The 18332-nt window shown below is 40.7% G+C and overlaps 1 protein-coding gene across 1 annotated transcript in view; it reads left to right on the top strand.

Annotated features, from left to right (window-relative positions):
- LOC124711499 (DNA polymerase interacting tetratricopeptide repeat-containing, protein of 47 kDa) overlaps positions 1-18332 on the top strand; it is a 78532-nt gene that overhangs the window by 20088 nt on the left and 40112 nt on the right. The window contains exon 3 of the mRNA XM_047241612.1: positions 12326-12497. Within this exon, the coding sequence (XP_047097568.1) occupies positions 12326-12497 (172 nt within the window). The remainder of the gene's footprint in view (positions 1-12325; positions 12498-18332) is intronic.

Raw genomic sequence — 18332 nt, 5'->3', positions numbered from 1 at the left:
TACTGAGTGTGATTATATACCGCTGTTACACCCACAAGTAGTGTAGTAGAATACATACAGCCTCTCCAGCTGATCACTTGCCTAGTCCTAGTACCACTAGAGTATACCAACGTGAAGTACATTCATTTGATGTTGTTTTACTGTTGCCAGTTATTTTTACAATTTAGAATGAGATTTTTACTCTGCAGCGGAGTGTGCGCTGTTGTGAAACTTCCTGGCAAATTAAAACTGTGTGCCGGACCGAGACTTGAACTCGGGACCTTTCCCTTTCAAGGGCAAGTGCTCTACCATTCTGTCTGCCTGTAGACACGTTCGGAGTACCAGGTAGAAGGATTGGTGGCGTGCGTAAACACGTTCAGAGCACATAAGGACAGGTACAAAGGTGCGCATGTTAACACGTCCAGAGCAGTTAAAGGATTAATGTTGGGACACCTCGTAGCATCAAAGAATTGTCAACTTCATATTGATCATGGGAAGTCCAGGTAGGAAAATCAGCAGTATTGTGAGAAGGTTAGATTGCTACTCACCATAAAGGTGACACACACAGTAGCAGACAGGCAGAACGAAAAAACTGTTAAATAATTAGCTTTTGGGCAAAGCATTCTTCAGAAAAGGAAACACACACAGTCACAGGGGAGAAAAGAGCCCTATCTGATGGAGCATTCAGGGACTAGACTGTGGGAGGACAAAGCACAGTATTAGGAAGCTCTGGGAGAGGGGAGGGGGGTGGGGGAGAAAAGAAGATGGGCAGAGAAGGAGGAAAAGACCAGTGGGTTCACTGATAGAGAGCAGTGCACAATGATGGTGTGGGCCCATGAATTGGGAAAAGGTGTACAACAGAGGGGGTGGCACCTGTTGAGTGGAGGATGTGGGAACAGTAGGTTATCATAGGTTGAGGCTGGGATGATTTCAGAAGCCGATAATATATTGAAAGGAGAACTTCCATCTGTGCAATTCAGAAAAGATGGCAGTGGAGGGGAGGGTCCAGATGGCCTGCGTTGTGAAGCTGGCATTGAAATCAAGCATGTAACATTCAGCTGCATGTTGTGCCACAGGGTGGTCCCCTTCACTCTTGGCCACAGCTTGGCGGTGCCCATTCATCCTGGTGGACAGCCAGTTGATATTCATACCGAGATAAAAAGCTGTTGAATTCCATCAGAGCTGGTATATGACATGGTTAATTTCACAGGTGGCCTGGCCTCGGATGGGGCGGGATAAGTCTGTGACAGAACTGGAATAGGAAGTACTGGATTGATGGATGGGGCTTTGATTATCTACCGTCATGCCCCTAAGATCCTTCCCACCCCTCCTAAAGTGCTGTTCTTTCGCCCACCCATCTTCCACAACATGCTGGTCCATCCCTACACCACTCTCAGTCCCAACCGCTTGCCACAGGAATCATATCCCTGTGGAAGACCCAGGTGCAAGATCTGCCATACCCACTCAGCCAGCATTATCATTTATGCAAAATTTTCCTTTTCCAAGCGATAATATGAAGAGCCTCCCCCCATGAACCATGGACCTCGCCATTGGTGGGGAGGCTTGCGTGCCTCAGCGATACAGATAGCCGTACCGTAGGTGCAACCACAACGGAGGGGTATCTGTTGAGAGGCCAGACAAACGTGTGGTTCCTGAAGAGGGGCAGCAGCCTTTTCAGTAGTTGCAAGGGCAACAGTCTGGATGATTGACTGATCTGGCCTTGTAACAATAACCAAAACGGCCTTGCTGTGCTGGTACTGCGAACGGCTGAAAGCAAGGGGAAACTACGGCCGTAATTTTTCCCGAGGGCATGCAGCTTTACTGTATGATTAAATGATGATGGCGTCCTCTTGGGTAAAATATTCCGGAGGTAAAATAGTCCCCCATTTGGATCTCCAGGCGGGGACTACTCAAGAGGATGTCGTTATCAGGAGAAAGAAAACTGGCGTTCTACGGATCGGAGCGTGGAGTGTCAGATCACTTAATCAGGCAGGTAGGTTAGAAAATGTAAAAAGGGAAATGGATAGGTTAAAGTTAGATATAGTGGGAATTAGTGAAGTTCGGTGGCAGGAGGAACAAGACTTCTGGTCAGGTGGCTACAGGGCTATAAACACAAAATCAAATAGGGGTAATGCAGGAGTAGGTTTAATAATGAAAAGGAAAATAGGAATGCGGGTAAGCTACTACAAACAGCATAGTGAACGCATTATTGTGGCCAAGATAGATACGAAGCCCACACCTACTACAGTAGTACAAGTTTATATGCCAACTAGCTCTGCAGATGACGAAGAAATTGAAGAAATGTATGATGAGATAAAAGAAATTATTTAGATAGTGAAGGGTGACGAAAATTTAATAGTCATGGGTGACTGGAATTCGAGAGTAGGAAAAGGGAGAGAAGGAAACTTAGTGGGTGAATATGGATTGGGGGAGAAAAATGAAAGAGGAAGCCATCTGGTAGAATTTTGCACAGAGCATTACTTGATCATAGCTAACACTAGGTTTAAGAATCATGAAAGAAGGTTGTATACATGGAAGAACCCTGGAGATACTAAAAGGTATCAGATAGATTATATAGTGGTAAGACAGAGATTTAGGAACCAGGTTTTAAATTGTAAGACATTTCCAGGGGCAGATGTGGACTCTGACCACAATCTCTATTGGTTATGACCTGTAGATTAAAACTGAAGAAACTGCAAAAAGGTGGGAACTTAAGGAGATGGGACCTGGATAAACTGAAAGAACCAGAGGTTGTTCAGAGTTTCAGGAAGAGCATAAGGGAACAATTGACAGGAATGGGCGAAAGAAATACAGTAGAAGAAGAATGGGTAGCTTTGAGGGTTGAAGTAGTGAAGGCAGCAGAGGATCAAGTAGGTAAAAAGACGAGGGCTAGTAGAAATCCTTGGGTAACAGAAGAAATGTTGAATTTAATTTATGAAAGGAGAAAATATAAAAACGCAGTAAATGAAGCAGGCAAAAAGGAATACAAACGTCTCAAAAATGAGATCAACAGGAAGTGCAAAATGGCTAAGCAGGGATGGCTAGAGGACTAATGTAAGGATGTAGAGGCTTATCTCACTAGGGGTAAGATAGATACTGCCTACAGGAAAATTAAAGAGACCTTTGGAGATAAGAGAACCACTTGTATGAACATCAAGAGCTCAGATGGAAACCCAGTTCTAAGCAAAGAAGGGAAAGCAGAAAGGTGGAATGAATATATAGAGGGTCTATACAAGGGCGATGTACTTGAGGACAATGTTATGGAAATGGAAGACGATGTAGATGAAGATGAAATGGGAGATACGATACTGCATGAAGAGTTTGACAGAGCACTGAAAGACGTGAGTCGAAACAAGGCCCCCGGAGTAGAGAACATTCCATTGGAACTACTGACGGCCTTGGGAGAGCCAGTCCTGACAAAACTCTACCATCTGGTGAGCAAGATGTATGAAACAGGCGAAATACCCTCAGACTTAAAGAAGAATATAATAATTCCAATCCCAAAGAAAGCAGGTGTTGACAGATGTGAAAATTACTGAACAGTCAGTTTAATAAGCCACAGCTGCAAAATACTAACACGAATTCTTTACAGACGAATGGAAAAACTAGTAGAAGCCGACCTCGGGGGAGATCAGTTTGGATTCCGTAGAAATACTGGAACATGTGAGGCAATACTGACCTTACGACTTATCTTAGAAGAAAGATTAAGGAAAGGCAAACCTACATTTCTAGCATTTGAAGACTTATAGAAAGCTTTTGACAATGTTGACTGGAATACTCTCTTTCAGATTCTGAAGGTGGCAGGGGTAAAATACAGGGAGCAAAAGGCTATTTACAATTTGTACAGAAACCAGATGGCAGTTATAAGAGTCGAGGGACATGAAAGGGAAGCAGTGGTTGGGAAGGGAGTAAGACAGGGTTGTAGCCTCTCCCCGATGTTATTCAATCTGTATATTGAGCAAGCAGTAAAGGAAACAAAAGATAAATTCGGAGTAGGTATTAAAATCCATGGAGGAGAAATAAAAACTTTGAGGTTTGTCGATGACATTGTAATTCCGTCAGAGACAGCAAAGGACTTGGAAGAGCAGTTGAACGGAATGGATAGCGTCTTGAAAGGAGGTATAAGATGAACATCAACAAAAGCAAAATGAGGATAATGGAATGTAGTCGAATTAAGTCGGGTGATGCTGAGGGAATTAGATTAGGAAACGAGACACTTAAAGTAGTAAAGGAGTTTTGCTATTTGGGGAGCAAAATAACTGATGATTGTCGAAGTAGAGAGGATATAAAATGTAGACTGGCAATGGCAAGGAAAGCGTTTCTGAAGAAGAGAAATTTGTTAACATCGAGTATAGATTTAAGTGTCAGGAAGTCATTTCTGAAAGTATTTTTTGTATGGAGTGTAGCCATGTATGGAAGTGAAACATGGACGATAAATAGTTTGGACAAGAAGAGAATAGAAGCTTTCGAAATGTGGTGCTACAGAAGAATGCTGAAGATTAGATGGGTAGATCACATAACTAATGAGGAAGTATTGAATAGGATTGGGGAGAAGAGAAGTTTGTGGCACAACGTGAGAAAAAGGGATCGGTTGGTAGCACATGTTCTGAGGCTTCATGGATCACCAATTTAGTATTGGAGGGCAGTGTGGAGGGTAAAAATCGTAAAGGGAGACCAAGAGGTGAATACATTAAGCAGATTCAGAAGGATGTAGGTTGCAGTAGGTACTGGGAGATGAAGAAGCTTGCACAGGATAGAGTAGCATTGAGAGCTGCATCAAACCAGTCTCAGGACTGAAGACCACAACAACAACAACAATATGAAGAGCAAAAGTGAGCAGCTCAGTAGTATGGTTCATCAAGTTCATGTTTACATCAATGTGTATACCTGGTAACCTATTTTATTTCAAGACTGTTTCTCTGTAATCTAACACTAACCAAAAAAATGTGTCCCTCTGACTCAGGTAATAACAGGGTTTTTGCATTGAGTGCTTCTGGCTACCCTTACAACTAATCTGACCTTCCCCCTATTATTCAGGTGCAGGCCATTATTTATATATCCCCGTCTCCCAATTCCAACAGCAAGTACAGTATAGATATGAGACTTTTTTTCCATCTAAAGAAATCCACTCTGTTCTGTATTTACACAGCTGACAGCTGTGTTAACTCAGGGTTAGTTAAGACACTGCAAAACCACCATAAATCTCATATGAATGTGTGCTGTTTACACCCCTGTTATCTCCAGGTCACTTAATACCGGAAGCTCCAGGTCAGGGCAGTATAAGGAAAAGATAGATTGGTACTCATCATAAAGATGACACATTAAGTTGCAAACAGACACAATGAAAAGACGCTTATACATTAGCTTTTGGCCCAAGCCTTCATCAGAAAACGAAACACACATACACGTTCATTCTCACTAGCAAGCACATCTCACACACACACACACATAGCTATCATCTCTGGCAGCTCAGACTGGAATTCCGGTCCAAGCTGCGATATGTAGGTCATGTGTGTGTGGGGGGTGTTACGCCGTCGGGTCTTTGGGATGTGGGCAGACGAATGGCGCACCCTGTCTGTACCCAACAAGCTGCGACGTGTAAAGGAGGCCACGACCGTGTGGGGTTCCTCCATGCGGGCCTCTCGCAGGGATTCTGTGATTCTCTGTAGGCTCCGCATTGGTCACTCTTGGCTGACGCATGGTCATCTGCTGCGTCGAGAGGACCCCCCTCATTGTCGCTGTGGTGCGATTATGACGGTGGCCCATATATTGTTGGACTGTCCTCTTTTAACCGCCCTCAGGCGAACTTTTAATCTCCAGGGTGCTTTATCATCTCTTTTAGGTGACAATGTCTCTATGGCAGATTGGGTTTTAAGTTTTATTCGCGCAAGCGGCTTTTATAGGTCCATTTAAATTTTTTTTTAATATCACCCTCTTTTGAGCTCTCTCTTTTAATTAGTTTTGTGTTGTGATTCGACTCCGCCCTAAACTTTTAGGCTGGAGGTTTTAACGTGTTGCAGAGTGGCTGGCTCATCCTATTATTTTGCTGGCTCATCCTATTATTTTCGTGATCAGCCAGCCCCAGTCCTCTGCTGTGCAGTTTTAATTCCTTCTGCCTTTGTTCTCTATGTTGTTTTTGTTGCTGTGCTCTGTTTTCCGTGTTGTCTTACAATGGACTATGGGGCTTTTCTTCCCCCGAAATTTTTCTTTTCGTGCTTCGCCTGACTGGTGGATAGTTTCACTCTGCTCTGTGTTTTTATGAAACAAAGGACCGATGACCTTTGTAGTTTGGTCCCTTTAATCTTTAACCCAACCAACCAACCTTGCTTATGTCAATGATTTCTTTTGTGTGTGTGTGTGTGTGTGTGTGTGTGTGTGTGTGTGTGTGTCCTTTCCTGATAAAGAATTTGGCCAAACACTAATGTGTTAAGTTTGTTTTCATTGTGCCTGTCTACAACTAAACTTTTTTTCTTTATGATAAGGGCAATCTATCCTTTCTTTATATTATACACATTTATTGCTATAATCTAAGTTGCCAGCCAGGTTGTTTCGTGTTGCTCGTACTGTAAGTATATGATTTTCATGGAAATATGTTCATAAAGCCCTTATGTTCTGGCAAAGCTTGGTACTAGGTTTTATTATGCTTGTGATCTGATATACTATACGTAGCTTTTGCTGTAGCAATGGCATAAACCCTTCCTGTGCCTGCTACTTTGCAGTCTTTTCTTCCTAATTGACTTCTCTACCGACATAGCTATTAAGCTGTTGCTATGAGTCCCGCTGTGCTCAAAAATTGGTGGAGGCTCTTTTTGTATTTCAAGTAACCAATTAAAATGATTGCTAACCCAGGGATTGAAAATGTGATTCCTGAGCTTCTCTGCTTTTGCTTATTACTTGTTGCCTTTCCCCAGGCTCCGTTATCTCATTCTCCCTTTAGTCTGTATTATACAAAAATCACTATTTTTAATTCTACCTGAAGGGCACAAATCTTTCTTCCTTGTTCCACGACTCTCTTGTCTCAATGGCATAATCTACAACTTCGTGGGAGAGTCTCATCTGTTACCTTACTGGCTTCAGAGTCATCCCAATGAAACACCCACCAACAATCCTGACATGATTCTTCCAAACTCACTAACCTACAACAACATCCACATTTATCACACACACTGCTTCTACAGTAAAATGAAAAATGCTAACACACACCTAAACTTCAATAGGTAATTACTAGTGCACATATTTGTCTTCTGATGAATTGTGTCGTTAACTTCGAGGTGGAATCCTTGAATTTACATGATTGAATTTTTCAATTGTGATTGTGATCATGATTTATTGGTCAACTCTGCTCTGTTATTTAAGCATGCCACACATATTTACAAGTTTTGAGTATGCTGGTATGAAATTTGTTTCAGACTTTATAATGAAAATGCTGCTGCTGCTTGTAGTAGAAATTATGGTAGCCACAGAGCACCAGATTCAAGAGCGTTTATTTGTGTTTTTACTCAACTGTGTGAGTCTGGCATAGTGCCCAGCTGTCATGTCTCATTCAGTTGTGCAGTTGAACTGTATGTGGATGATGTAGAAGACATTATTCAATTGGTAGAACATTGTCCTTCAACAAGCAAACACCGAATTTCCACATGTATCGATGTTCCACATACAAGAATTTGGTGGACATCATTTATGTATGGCACCTGTGCATATCATTTATTGCAGATTCAACAGCTTTGAGAAGGGTGATTAGAATTTTGTCAGCTAACTGCAAATCACCCAGTAATTCAATTAATTGCATTTATTGATGAAACCAATTTCACTCGTGGCTGCATCAGTAACTCTCATAACTCACATTGGTGGTCTAAGAAAACCCACAAGCCTTTATGAAGACAAATCTTCAGGAACACATCCCTGTAAATGTGTTCTGTGGTATGATAGACAGTTATTGGGCCTGTTGTGTTAATGCATTGTCTTACAGGACCCTTAGAAAATGGGGATTGGTGGAAGGAGTCCTTTGGTTTTCAGTTTTTTTGTATTCCCACCTGTTTTACACATTTTTTACCCTCCAGTATTGATCCTTTTTCCTTCTGTCTTTGTCAACACAGAAAAGTTTCCCTATTTCTAGCCAGAACCCAGTTCCACATACTGTTCCTACGTTGTTGTTTAGCATCAAATCACCCTGATTGCAAATCCTTCTTCTACAATGACCTGTCTGTTGTCGTGGTCTGTACCAACTTAGTCTTCTAAAACCATATAAATCAGGTCCAAGCTTCCTTGCACTACCTCTTCTCCACCTGTAAAATCCTCCTGCTCTGCAATCCCCAATTCTTGCATCCCATCTCCCAGATTGAAAAGCTCGCTCTCAATGAACTGCAGAAGCCTGCACAACACCACATCAAAAAACTGTTCACTCTATTTGATTACTACTCTCCAGTACCACTGCAAAAGCCTCCATCAAACCTTTTCCACATACCCTCACAGCTGACAAATCCTGCCTTGCAGACACACTACAAACTCTCCAGGATTTCCTAACCTTGAATCTGGGCCCCGAATCTGTCCCCAAGTTTCTCAATATGAAAACTGATACCAACGATGTAATCCTACCAGTTGACAAAGGCTACACCAATGTGGTTAAGAACAGCAGGGATTACCTGTTGAAGAGACTCTGCCACCTGCCACCTACAAGTCCTGCCACAAAGACACCATTCCAGAAACCGAGGAGGATCTGCACTCCCTTCTCAAATCTCCAGATCCATCCCAAAACCTCTCCGCTGAACGCTGAATCTATCTTCCTTCTCACACCCACTACTCCTTGCACTCGTACCTTCTACTAACATCCTAAAGTACATAAATCCAACCACCAAGGACGTCCGATTGTGGCTAGTTACTACATCCTCACTGATAGACCAACCCAGTAGCCTATTATCATAATCTACCCTCCTATACAAAATACATTAACCAATTTCTCTACCGATTCTCCAAGTTCCTGTTTCTTTACCATCCAGTATCCTTCTGATCACTTATGTCGACACCACCTCCCTCTACACTAACATTTGCAATGCACATGGCCTTGCCGCTATTGAATGCCTTCTTTCCCAATGCCTGACCAACTCCAAACCAACAACCTTGTTCCTGGTTGTCATGACCCGCTGTAGCCGAATACACAAAAACGTCTTTGAAGGCATCACCTGCAAACAGCTCTGTGGTACAGCCATATGAGAACACACATGACACCATCCTATGCCAACCTATTTGTGTCCCAGAATTCCAAGCCCCTCATCTGGTTCGAATTCATTGATAACATCCTCATACTCTTGGCTGATGGTAATGGTACCCTACCCACATTCCTCCAGAACTTCAACACCTTCTTCCTCATTTGCTTCATCTGGTCCTTTTCAGCCCAACAAGCCAGCTTCCTCAATGTTGACCTCCACATCAAGGTCAGCTACATTAATACTTCATCCACATAATACCTACCAAGCACCAGCAATACCTGCACATCCACAGCTCCCCCTTTCCACACCAAGAAGTCCCTTCCATATAGCCTAGCCACCTGCAGTTGTTGCATCTCTAGTGACAAGCAGTCCTACACCAAATATGCCAAGCATCTCAATGAGGCCTTTGCAGACTGAAATTACCCTCCCCACCTTGTCTTTCCAGTCACCTACAATCCTTCACATACCTGTTCACTGGCCACAAAGAAGCACCCCCACACTCCCCCTTGTAACTCAGTATCCAGTATCACTGAGAATTGGGGCGACTGAAACGTGTTCTCCACCAGGGTTTCAACTACCTCTCATTGTGTATCCTCCCACTACCACCTACCCCTGCCCTGTCACATGCATCTCTTATCCCATCAAAGACAGGGCACCCTGTGGAAGCAGCCATGTAATCTATTGACTATGCGGCATTGTGTGTGGGCCTCACCACTAACAAGCTGCCTGTCTGCATGAATGACACTGCCAAATTGCGGCCAAGAGACAGCTGGATCACCCATTAGCTGAGCATGCCATCCAACATGATGTGCTTGACTTCAGCTAATGCTTCACAACCTGTGCCACTTTGATTCTTCTGATGAAAACCATTTTTATGAATTGCACACATGGCAACTCACCTTGCAAAATATACACTTTGAGCTCATCACTCCCCAGGCACCAACCTTTGGTAGTCTCAGCCCACCTGCCTATCCCTTTTCCTGTTCCCACACCAGCACTACATGTGTTCTATCCATCCAGCTCAGTCTTTCCCCCTTTCACTTACCTCTCCTTTCCCCTTGGTGCTGTCTTAGCCCCCCCCCCCCCCCCTTTCACCTCCCATCATAGCTTTCCCATGCTGCACCTAGCATCCCACTGTCCTGTCCCCACCATGTCCCTGCACACTCCCACAGGCAGTGCTGACATCTCCCACCACTCTTACTGTGCTATCCCTCCCCCTATCCCTCCCCATCTCTACCCTATCTTTTCTGTACCCCTGCTACCCACTCCAGCATAGGTTACTGCTCACTTCAGACAAAGTTACAGTTGAGTCATAGTGTCCAGAGACAATGGTGGCTGTGTGTGTGTGTGTGTGTGTGTGTGTGTGTGTGTGTGTGTGTGTTTGTGTGTGCGCACGTGTGTTTATTCCACATCTGGCAAAAGACTTAAAGCATGTACAACAGTTTTGGTGCTAGCTAAAGGCATAAATCTCAAATCACCCTTGTTGTTATTCAGTAAGAGCTGTCTGTGTGCTGCCACCAAGTTGCACCACTGATACAAACTGATTTAACTTAGATTTCAGTCTGAAGTTGAAATTGCTTGTATTTTGTTTGAAAATTCATCATAGTATTTAATAAATTCTATTTCAGCTGGTCACAGTGAATGAATACTAGTTTAAAAATCCTATGTTGTTGGTTTCAGAAATTTTTTTTCACTTATTGCTTCTTTCAGCTCAGGAAATGATTTTTTTAATGTGAAATATGCCAAGTTGCTCTGTAGTTTGGAGCCTACATTGAACTGTAGGTCTGCTAAATCAGGATGAATAAGTCAGTTCAAAGGTCAAAGGAAGGCAATATCGTATCAGCTCCAATAGAACCATATCTACTAAAGCTCTGTTGTGTTCAAAACAATCTTCAGAGTGAAGGCAGTTTTATTTTACAATTTAATTTTATATGATTATTTTTGTTCAATTATTCTCTTAAATGACAGTTTGCTGATAAAAGGCAACCTTTATAAGCAGCTCAATAAATGAAAGAGTTGATAGGGTGGCTTACTTTAAGTGCTTGCTTTTATATTCTCTCCCTGATAATAATGATGGAATCCCATGTATTCGTATATTTCATTACTATATTCAAATGCTCAAAATTAGCACCACCTTTTGCAATATGTCAACTTGAATAGAACAATTTTGTTTTTGAAGTACATGCAATATGTAGTTACAAATGTTACCATACATCACATTAATAACTTCCTTAGTATCAGGTTGTTTATTGTGCGTGCAATGTGGAAGTTTCTCGTCAGACTAAGCGACAACACCAGTAGAATAATTCTGATGCAATTGACCAAGTCTGTAACCAGCAAATGTTTGTTTGCAATCATTGACATGGAACTGAGAAACATCACATGTTACTTTACATCTTTTTCCTTTTCTTTTAGACAGTAAACTTAAAATTACGTTTGTGAATTAAATTTTAATGTTATTCTATGCATCACTACAGCCCTCTCTCTTCCTTTTGTTTCATTCGCCATCCATAATAACACAGGTACTGCTCTATACCACATAAGCACTCTGTACAGTCATTTAAACAATGCCTGTACTCATAGTCTACAGATCAAAGGAAGGCACTGCCAGATCTTTTTGCCTTGGGATTTGTAAGGTGTCCACTTTGTCATAATGTTGGCTGATGAGTAGGATTGTCAGTCACTGGAAAACACAAAGCCTTTCACTGACATATTCTCCAGTACAGCTTTCCAAGTCTGTAACATTAAAGTCACTGGCATTCATGAGATAAAATAAAAGTGCATTGCATTTAAGATGAAAATAAAGCATTTTTTTTATTGCTATTGATGTAGCTGTTCTTCCATTGCAGGATAAACAGTTTTCTTCCATTGATTGTTTTATTTTTTCATCATCCTCATTTGTCAACCTTATGCTCCAGTATCACTAATAATTTTCTCATTACATAGCACTGTGTAGAAAATATAAATCTATCTGCTGTCTAAAGACTAATGTATGTAGTGATTTTCATTTCATTATTGTCCCTTTGATATGATGGTTATGACCATTACAGTTGTGAACATCATTATTGCTAAATAGTAAGTGAGCAGTTTGTAGATCTACTTCATGATTACTAAAGTATTAAACTTTCTGTACTTTACAGAATTAGCAGCCACATACAAGGAAGATGGAAACTTTAACTTCAAGTGCAAAAAATATCGTGTTGCCATCATAAGTTATACAGAAGGTCTTCGCCAGAAATGCAGTGATGATTCATTGAATGCCCAGCTCTTCAACAATAGAGCAGCAGCACACTTTTTTCTGAAAAATTACAGGTATAATCAGGCAGTAGAAATTCGGAATGGAATAACAACGATATTAACAATATGAAATAGGATACATTGCTACTTACCACTTTAGAGGAGGCATTGAGGGGGAGACAGGCACATTTAAAAGTATGCTAAGCTGTCAGACAGAGTCCTCCTTCAGTTGTAGAAGAAAAACATGCACAAACACACACTCCCCACCCCCTGTGTTCCTGTTTTTATGCGTTTGGGCGCTGATGACCCCGCTGTTTAGCGCCCGTAAACCTCAAACACACACACACACACACACACACACACACACACACCCATCCACATCCTCCCCCCCACCATTACACACACACACACACACACACACACACACACACACACACACACACACAACATTCAGAATGTTGGTTATTTTTACAGTCTTCTACAGCTCTGATGGCTTGTGCAATAACTTTTCATGCATGTAACCTGTGACAAAGTCAGTCTTCATTTTTCCAGTCCACAAAGACAAGAGAGCACTTAGAAACTGTTTGACGAAAGATACAGGGTGCATGCTACCTGATGGTTTGAGTTATTGCGACTATCGTACTGTGAAGTAACTTGTAGCTGCACCCCTTGTTGATTGTTTGACTAGCTTCCTCTGACATCCATGAGTAATGCCTTACATATGTTGCAGAAAGTTCTTCACATTTTGTGACCCTTATTATCACATTTTGTGGATGTTGAATATCTCTAAGTTTGGAAACCTATCAAATTAATGTCTTATTCAGGCCTTGTACTCCCTTTCCTGTATGTATTCAACAGACATTTATGTGAATTTTACTTGTTTAACCTCTGTGTCTCTGCTCTGATAGATTTCCTCCAGTCTCTGGTGGTTCATTCAGTGCATCGATTCATTCTACTAAAGTCAACAAGTCATTTTTTCTCTACTGAAAAGTTTGCTTTTGTGTCTGCAATTCCCATTAACATTTGTAAACTTCATGAAGAGTTTATTACAAATCTATCACAGTTGCAGTACATTTTTTTGGCGATGAGTTTCGACCCAACAGTTTCATTCTCAAGTCTGACCTACTGAGGCTGCACTGAAAGTGCCTGATCTTAATGACTATCATTTAAAATTGCCAAATACATGCATCACGCAGTGATGGTAGACAAATGTCACAATATACAGGGTGGTGCAGGGAAACGGGAAATTTCGAAATAACGTCATTTCCATGAATAAATTCATAAAACTAGTAATTTATTAACGAAAGTGAATTATTCAGTATGCCATTATTCAGTATGTCTTTACAATCAAAATGTCCAAAAGTGTCTCTTTACTTTTTAAAGATGACATCAGAAAGATGTGCTCCCATTTGGCTTTCACACTCTTCACAGCCTGTTATGAAAACTCTGGAATGCGCGGTGTAGCAAATCTTGGGGAATGGCAGTGATTTTGTTTTCAATGTTCTTCAGTTCATTCAGTTCATGGATTGTTGCAGGACGTGTACGGTACACCTTGCCTTTAAGATATCCCCACAGGAATAAGTCACACACACTAAGATCAGGGGATCTCGCAGGCCATGCAATGTCACCGTTACGTGAAATAATGGGTCTTCCAAACAATTGACGAACTGCTGCCATTGATTGTCGAGCAGTGTGTGACATGGTTCTGTCCTGCTGAAACCACATGTTTTCGACGTTAAGATTAAGCTCGTACAGTCTCAGTGTAAAGAATGTTTGAAGCATTTCAATATATTGAGTGGATGTTACTGTCACTGCACTACCATCCTCATGTTAAAAAAAATAAGGGCCAATAACACCATGACATGATACAGCACACCATATTGTGACCTTGGCGCTATGTAGTGGTCGCTGGTGAAACTCACAAGGATTGTCCTGTGCCCAATAATGAAAATTCTGTTTGTTCACGAATCCGTTCAGGTGGAAATGGGCTTCGTCTAATATCCGTAAGTTACCAAGGAAATTCGTGTCCTCGTTGATTTTAGCCAATATCTGGCTACTAAACTCCATATGTGACGCTGGGTCTCGTTCATGTAAGTGTTGCACAATCTGCAACTTATAGGGATGGAAGTCTAATTCGTGCAGTATTCTTTGTAAGCTTCATCGCTTAATCCCTAGCGAAGATGTATGTTGTCGAACGGAGCGGCGAGGACTTCTCTCGATTGCAGCTCTAGCAGCTTCAATGTTCTCTGGGGTATGTACCGTTGGAATGCCACCTGGAGGTTTCTTTTTCAAGGCAGATCCTGTTTCTTCAAAATTACCCGCCCACGTTGTAATCGCATGCGCAGATGGGACACGTCCATGACGTCCAAGCTGGTAATGCTGTCGAAATGTTCTCTGCGCAGCAGTCGCACTATCACTATTTTTGTAAAATGCTCCCACAGCTACTGCACATTCCGCACCAGTCCAATTCTCCATGATTACTAAATGGCAATGCGTTCACATCAATTGTGCAAAGTTTCGAACATCTGCCGGCGCTACAGTGCTGCCAACTGTAACATTCAAAATTTCCCGTTCCCCTGCGCCACCCTGTACATATGCTCAGTGTATAAGTCAAAGTCAGTTTGTTCTTTCTGCTCAACACCAAGGTCATACAGAGCACAGCGTCTGTGTGTAAATCTACCACAAAATGTGTTGCAAAAATTAGGTATTGTTATAATTTTGTAATTTGTTCATAGAATAGTGCAGAATGACATAGATAGAAGAAATACAAAGTTTGAGCAAAACCCAGTAAATATTTTCCACAAAAATCACTTGCTTTATGTTAGTTTCAGATTTGGCAGGGAAAGTAAATACAAAGCTGATATTTTGAGAATACATATGTTTTGATGTAAAAATAGGATATAGAAGGTTTGGTAAAATTATCTTCATTACTTTACAAGAAATGTGAATTTTGAACGAAAGTACTTAGTAGATTATTGTGTTGTTAAATATAAGCCAGAGTATAGAAAGTGCAGAATTATATTCTATATAAGAAACTATTATTAATAAGACATGTAAATAAAATTAAAGTGCCAAGCACTTTAATGAAGTGCATTTCGATGTTATCCATAACTGGGAACACGAGCCATCAGATGGCTGTTTACAGACATTTTTGAGTGTTATCAAGGAACATTAAGACCACAAAATTATAAAACTGTTAGCAGTGAACTTTTGTAAAAACTGTAAAAATTGAAATGCATCATTTCTCGGTATAACATCGTTTGTGGGGTTCCCGTTGTATTCTAAATCTGTATGGCAAGTGAAGTATTAAAAATTTACCACTTTTAAGCAAGCAACAGTCAGTACTTTGAATTATTAGAACAATTAGATTCAGAATAGTAACTAACACGAAATAGAATTTAGAGGAGAATTGGTTAGAGTAGCAAAAATTGATGTGCTTTATGAAAGTATTTGTGTTTGAAGCAACAAATTTTTGAATATATGTTGTTATTGATTGCACTGATCTTTTAATTTTTCTTTGTGATTTCCTTACTCTTTTTTTGAAGTATTACTTAGATTATTTTTCAGTTTACAAGAGCTGAAATGTGGACATGTAGAATGTAGGTTGCGAGTATCAAGTTTTAGGCTACTTTCTATGTGCTCATCAAAGTAATTTACAAGGCCTTGTCGCATAGTAACAGTGACACTACAAATCTGCTGCCCCACATGTAATATATCTATTATACAAACAAAAGGTTACAAAAATGGAAACCATATTTGTATGCTGTTGATCGCTTTGTTACTGCCTAAGACAGAATTGTTTGAATTACCTTTCATGCTAATTCCAAAGTAGAAGTCTATTTCAGTATAAGCCTTAGTTTCTCATCGTTATTTTCTGTTCATTTGCTAAAATAATTTAACTTTGCTACTTTAATATAATGGTCATTTTCTGTCAATTTCACTCTAATGCAAACTGTTTCAAAATCAGTTTTGCACTGTGCTAATCTCTACATCTACATGGATCACACTTAAGTACCTTGCAGAGGGTTCATCAAACCACCCTCATAATCCTCTCTTATTTCAATCTCAAAGCGCGTGAAAAAAAACGAACACCTATATATTTCTGTCCAAGCTGTGATTTCCCTAATTTTATTATGATGATTAGGTTGGCGTCAATAAAATATTTTCACTTTCGGAGGAGAAAGTTAGTGATTGATATTTCATGAGAAGATTCCACCACAATGAAAAATGCCTTTGTTTTGATGATGTCGACCCCAAATCCTGTATCAGGTCAGTGACACTCTCTCCCCTATTTCAGAATAATACAAATTGTGCTGCTCTTTTGTGAACTTTCTCGATGTACTCCATTAATCCTATCTGGTAAGGATCCCACACCATGCAGCACTGCTACAAAAGAGGATAGACAAGTGTAATGTAGGCAGCCTCTTTAGATCCTTTGCATTTCGTAAGTGTTCTGGCAATAAATTGCAGTCTTTGGTTCGCTTTCCCCACAACATTTAATTGTTCGTAATTGTTATTAGACCAGCAGGGGAAGCTCAGGAGAGCATTATTGCCATCCAAGAAATTCGATGGACAGGGAGTGGGGTATTGGAAATGTTCTATAGCTGTGATGATAACAGACATGAGTTTGGTACAGGTTTCCCTGTTCATAAAGTTCTGAAACATTTGGTGATGAATTTTACCCATTAATCCAAGGCTATCAGTAATTAGAATTAAAGGAAGATTCTTTAATTATAGTATAATTAATGTACATGCACCAACAGAAGAATCTATTGAAGACCTAAAATATGATTTCTATGATGCCCATGAAAAAGCTTATGATAAATGTCCAAGGAGTGACATCAAGATAGTGCTGGTTGATTTTAATGCATAACTTGGAAGAGAAGACATGTTCCAGCCCATAGTAAACATGGATCCACTAATGATAATGGAATAAGATTGATTCTCTTTGCAGCCTCCCGGAAGATGATAGTGGGATCTAACAGGTTTCTCCATAAGGAGATACACAAGGGCACATGGAAGTCACCTGATGGTAGAACCATTAATCAAATTGATCATTTACTGATAGACCAAGAGGCATAAATCTAACTTGTTGGATGTTCGAAACTTTTGTGGCCTTAACGTGGATTCAGATCATTTTCTTGTAATGGCCAAGATAAGAGCAAGGATATCAAATGCTGAGAAAGAAAGACATACTAGGAAAGAACAGTATAACATTGCAGCACTGCTATTAACAGAAACTTACGAATCATACTGTCAGAAAAGTTTCTCAGGCCCTGGAACAAGATCAAGAACAATGAACAATGCGAGACAGTAATGACATAGAACAAAAATGGTTGACTGTAAAAAGAGCTATAGACATTTCAGCTAAGGAAACACTAGAGATGGAGAGGAAATCAGTAAGCCCAACATGGTTTGATGAAGAGTGTGACTGAAGAAAAGAACACTGCATACCAAAAGACATTACAGGCTAATTGCACAAGAAGCTTGTTGGAGGATTATCGAGAGAAAAGGAGGGGCAAAAAGATGACACATCACCGAAAGAAAAGGGAATGGACTAAGGCTGAAATAGAATGTATGGAATTGTCCAAGAAGAAGAATGAAACAAGGAAGTTCTTTATAAAAGTAAACAACACTAGAAGACAATTTGCTCATTTGATTAGAGATGAAGAAGGAAACATAATAAATGAGAGTAAAATTTGCGCGGTTCCGGACTGAAGCGCCTAGAACCGTTTGGTCACCGCGGCTGGCACTCAGACCTCCTGGGAAAGAAAACAAGAAGAAAGGTGATTAGGGAAGCAGGTCTACAGACCAGGGGCACCATCTTTTACAAGTCAGTGCAGATTTTGGTGAGGAAGGTCAGCAATAGATTTTCAACCTGTATCAAATTTTGGAGAAAACTGTTGAGTA

The sequence above is a fragment of the Schistocerca piceifrons genome, chromosome 8 (assembly GCF_021461385.2).
Source record: "Schistocerca piceifrons isolate TAMUIC-IGC-003096 chromosome 8, iqSchPice1.1, whole genome shotgun sequence".
NCBI classification, from domain to species: domain Eukaryota; kingdom Metazoa; phylum Arthropoda; class Insecta; order Orthoptera; family Acrididae; genus Schistocerca; species Schistocerca piceifrons.
This window is presented reverse-complemented; position numbering and strand designations above follow the sequence as displayed.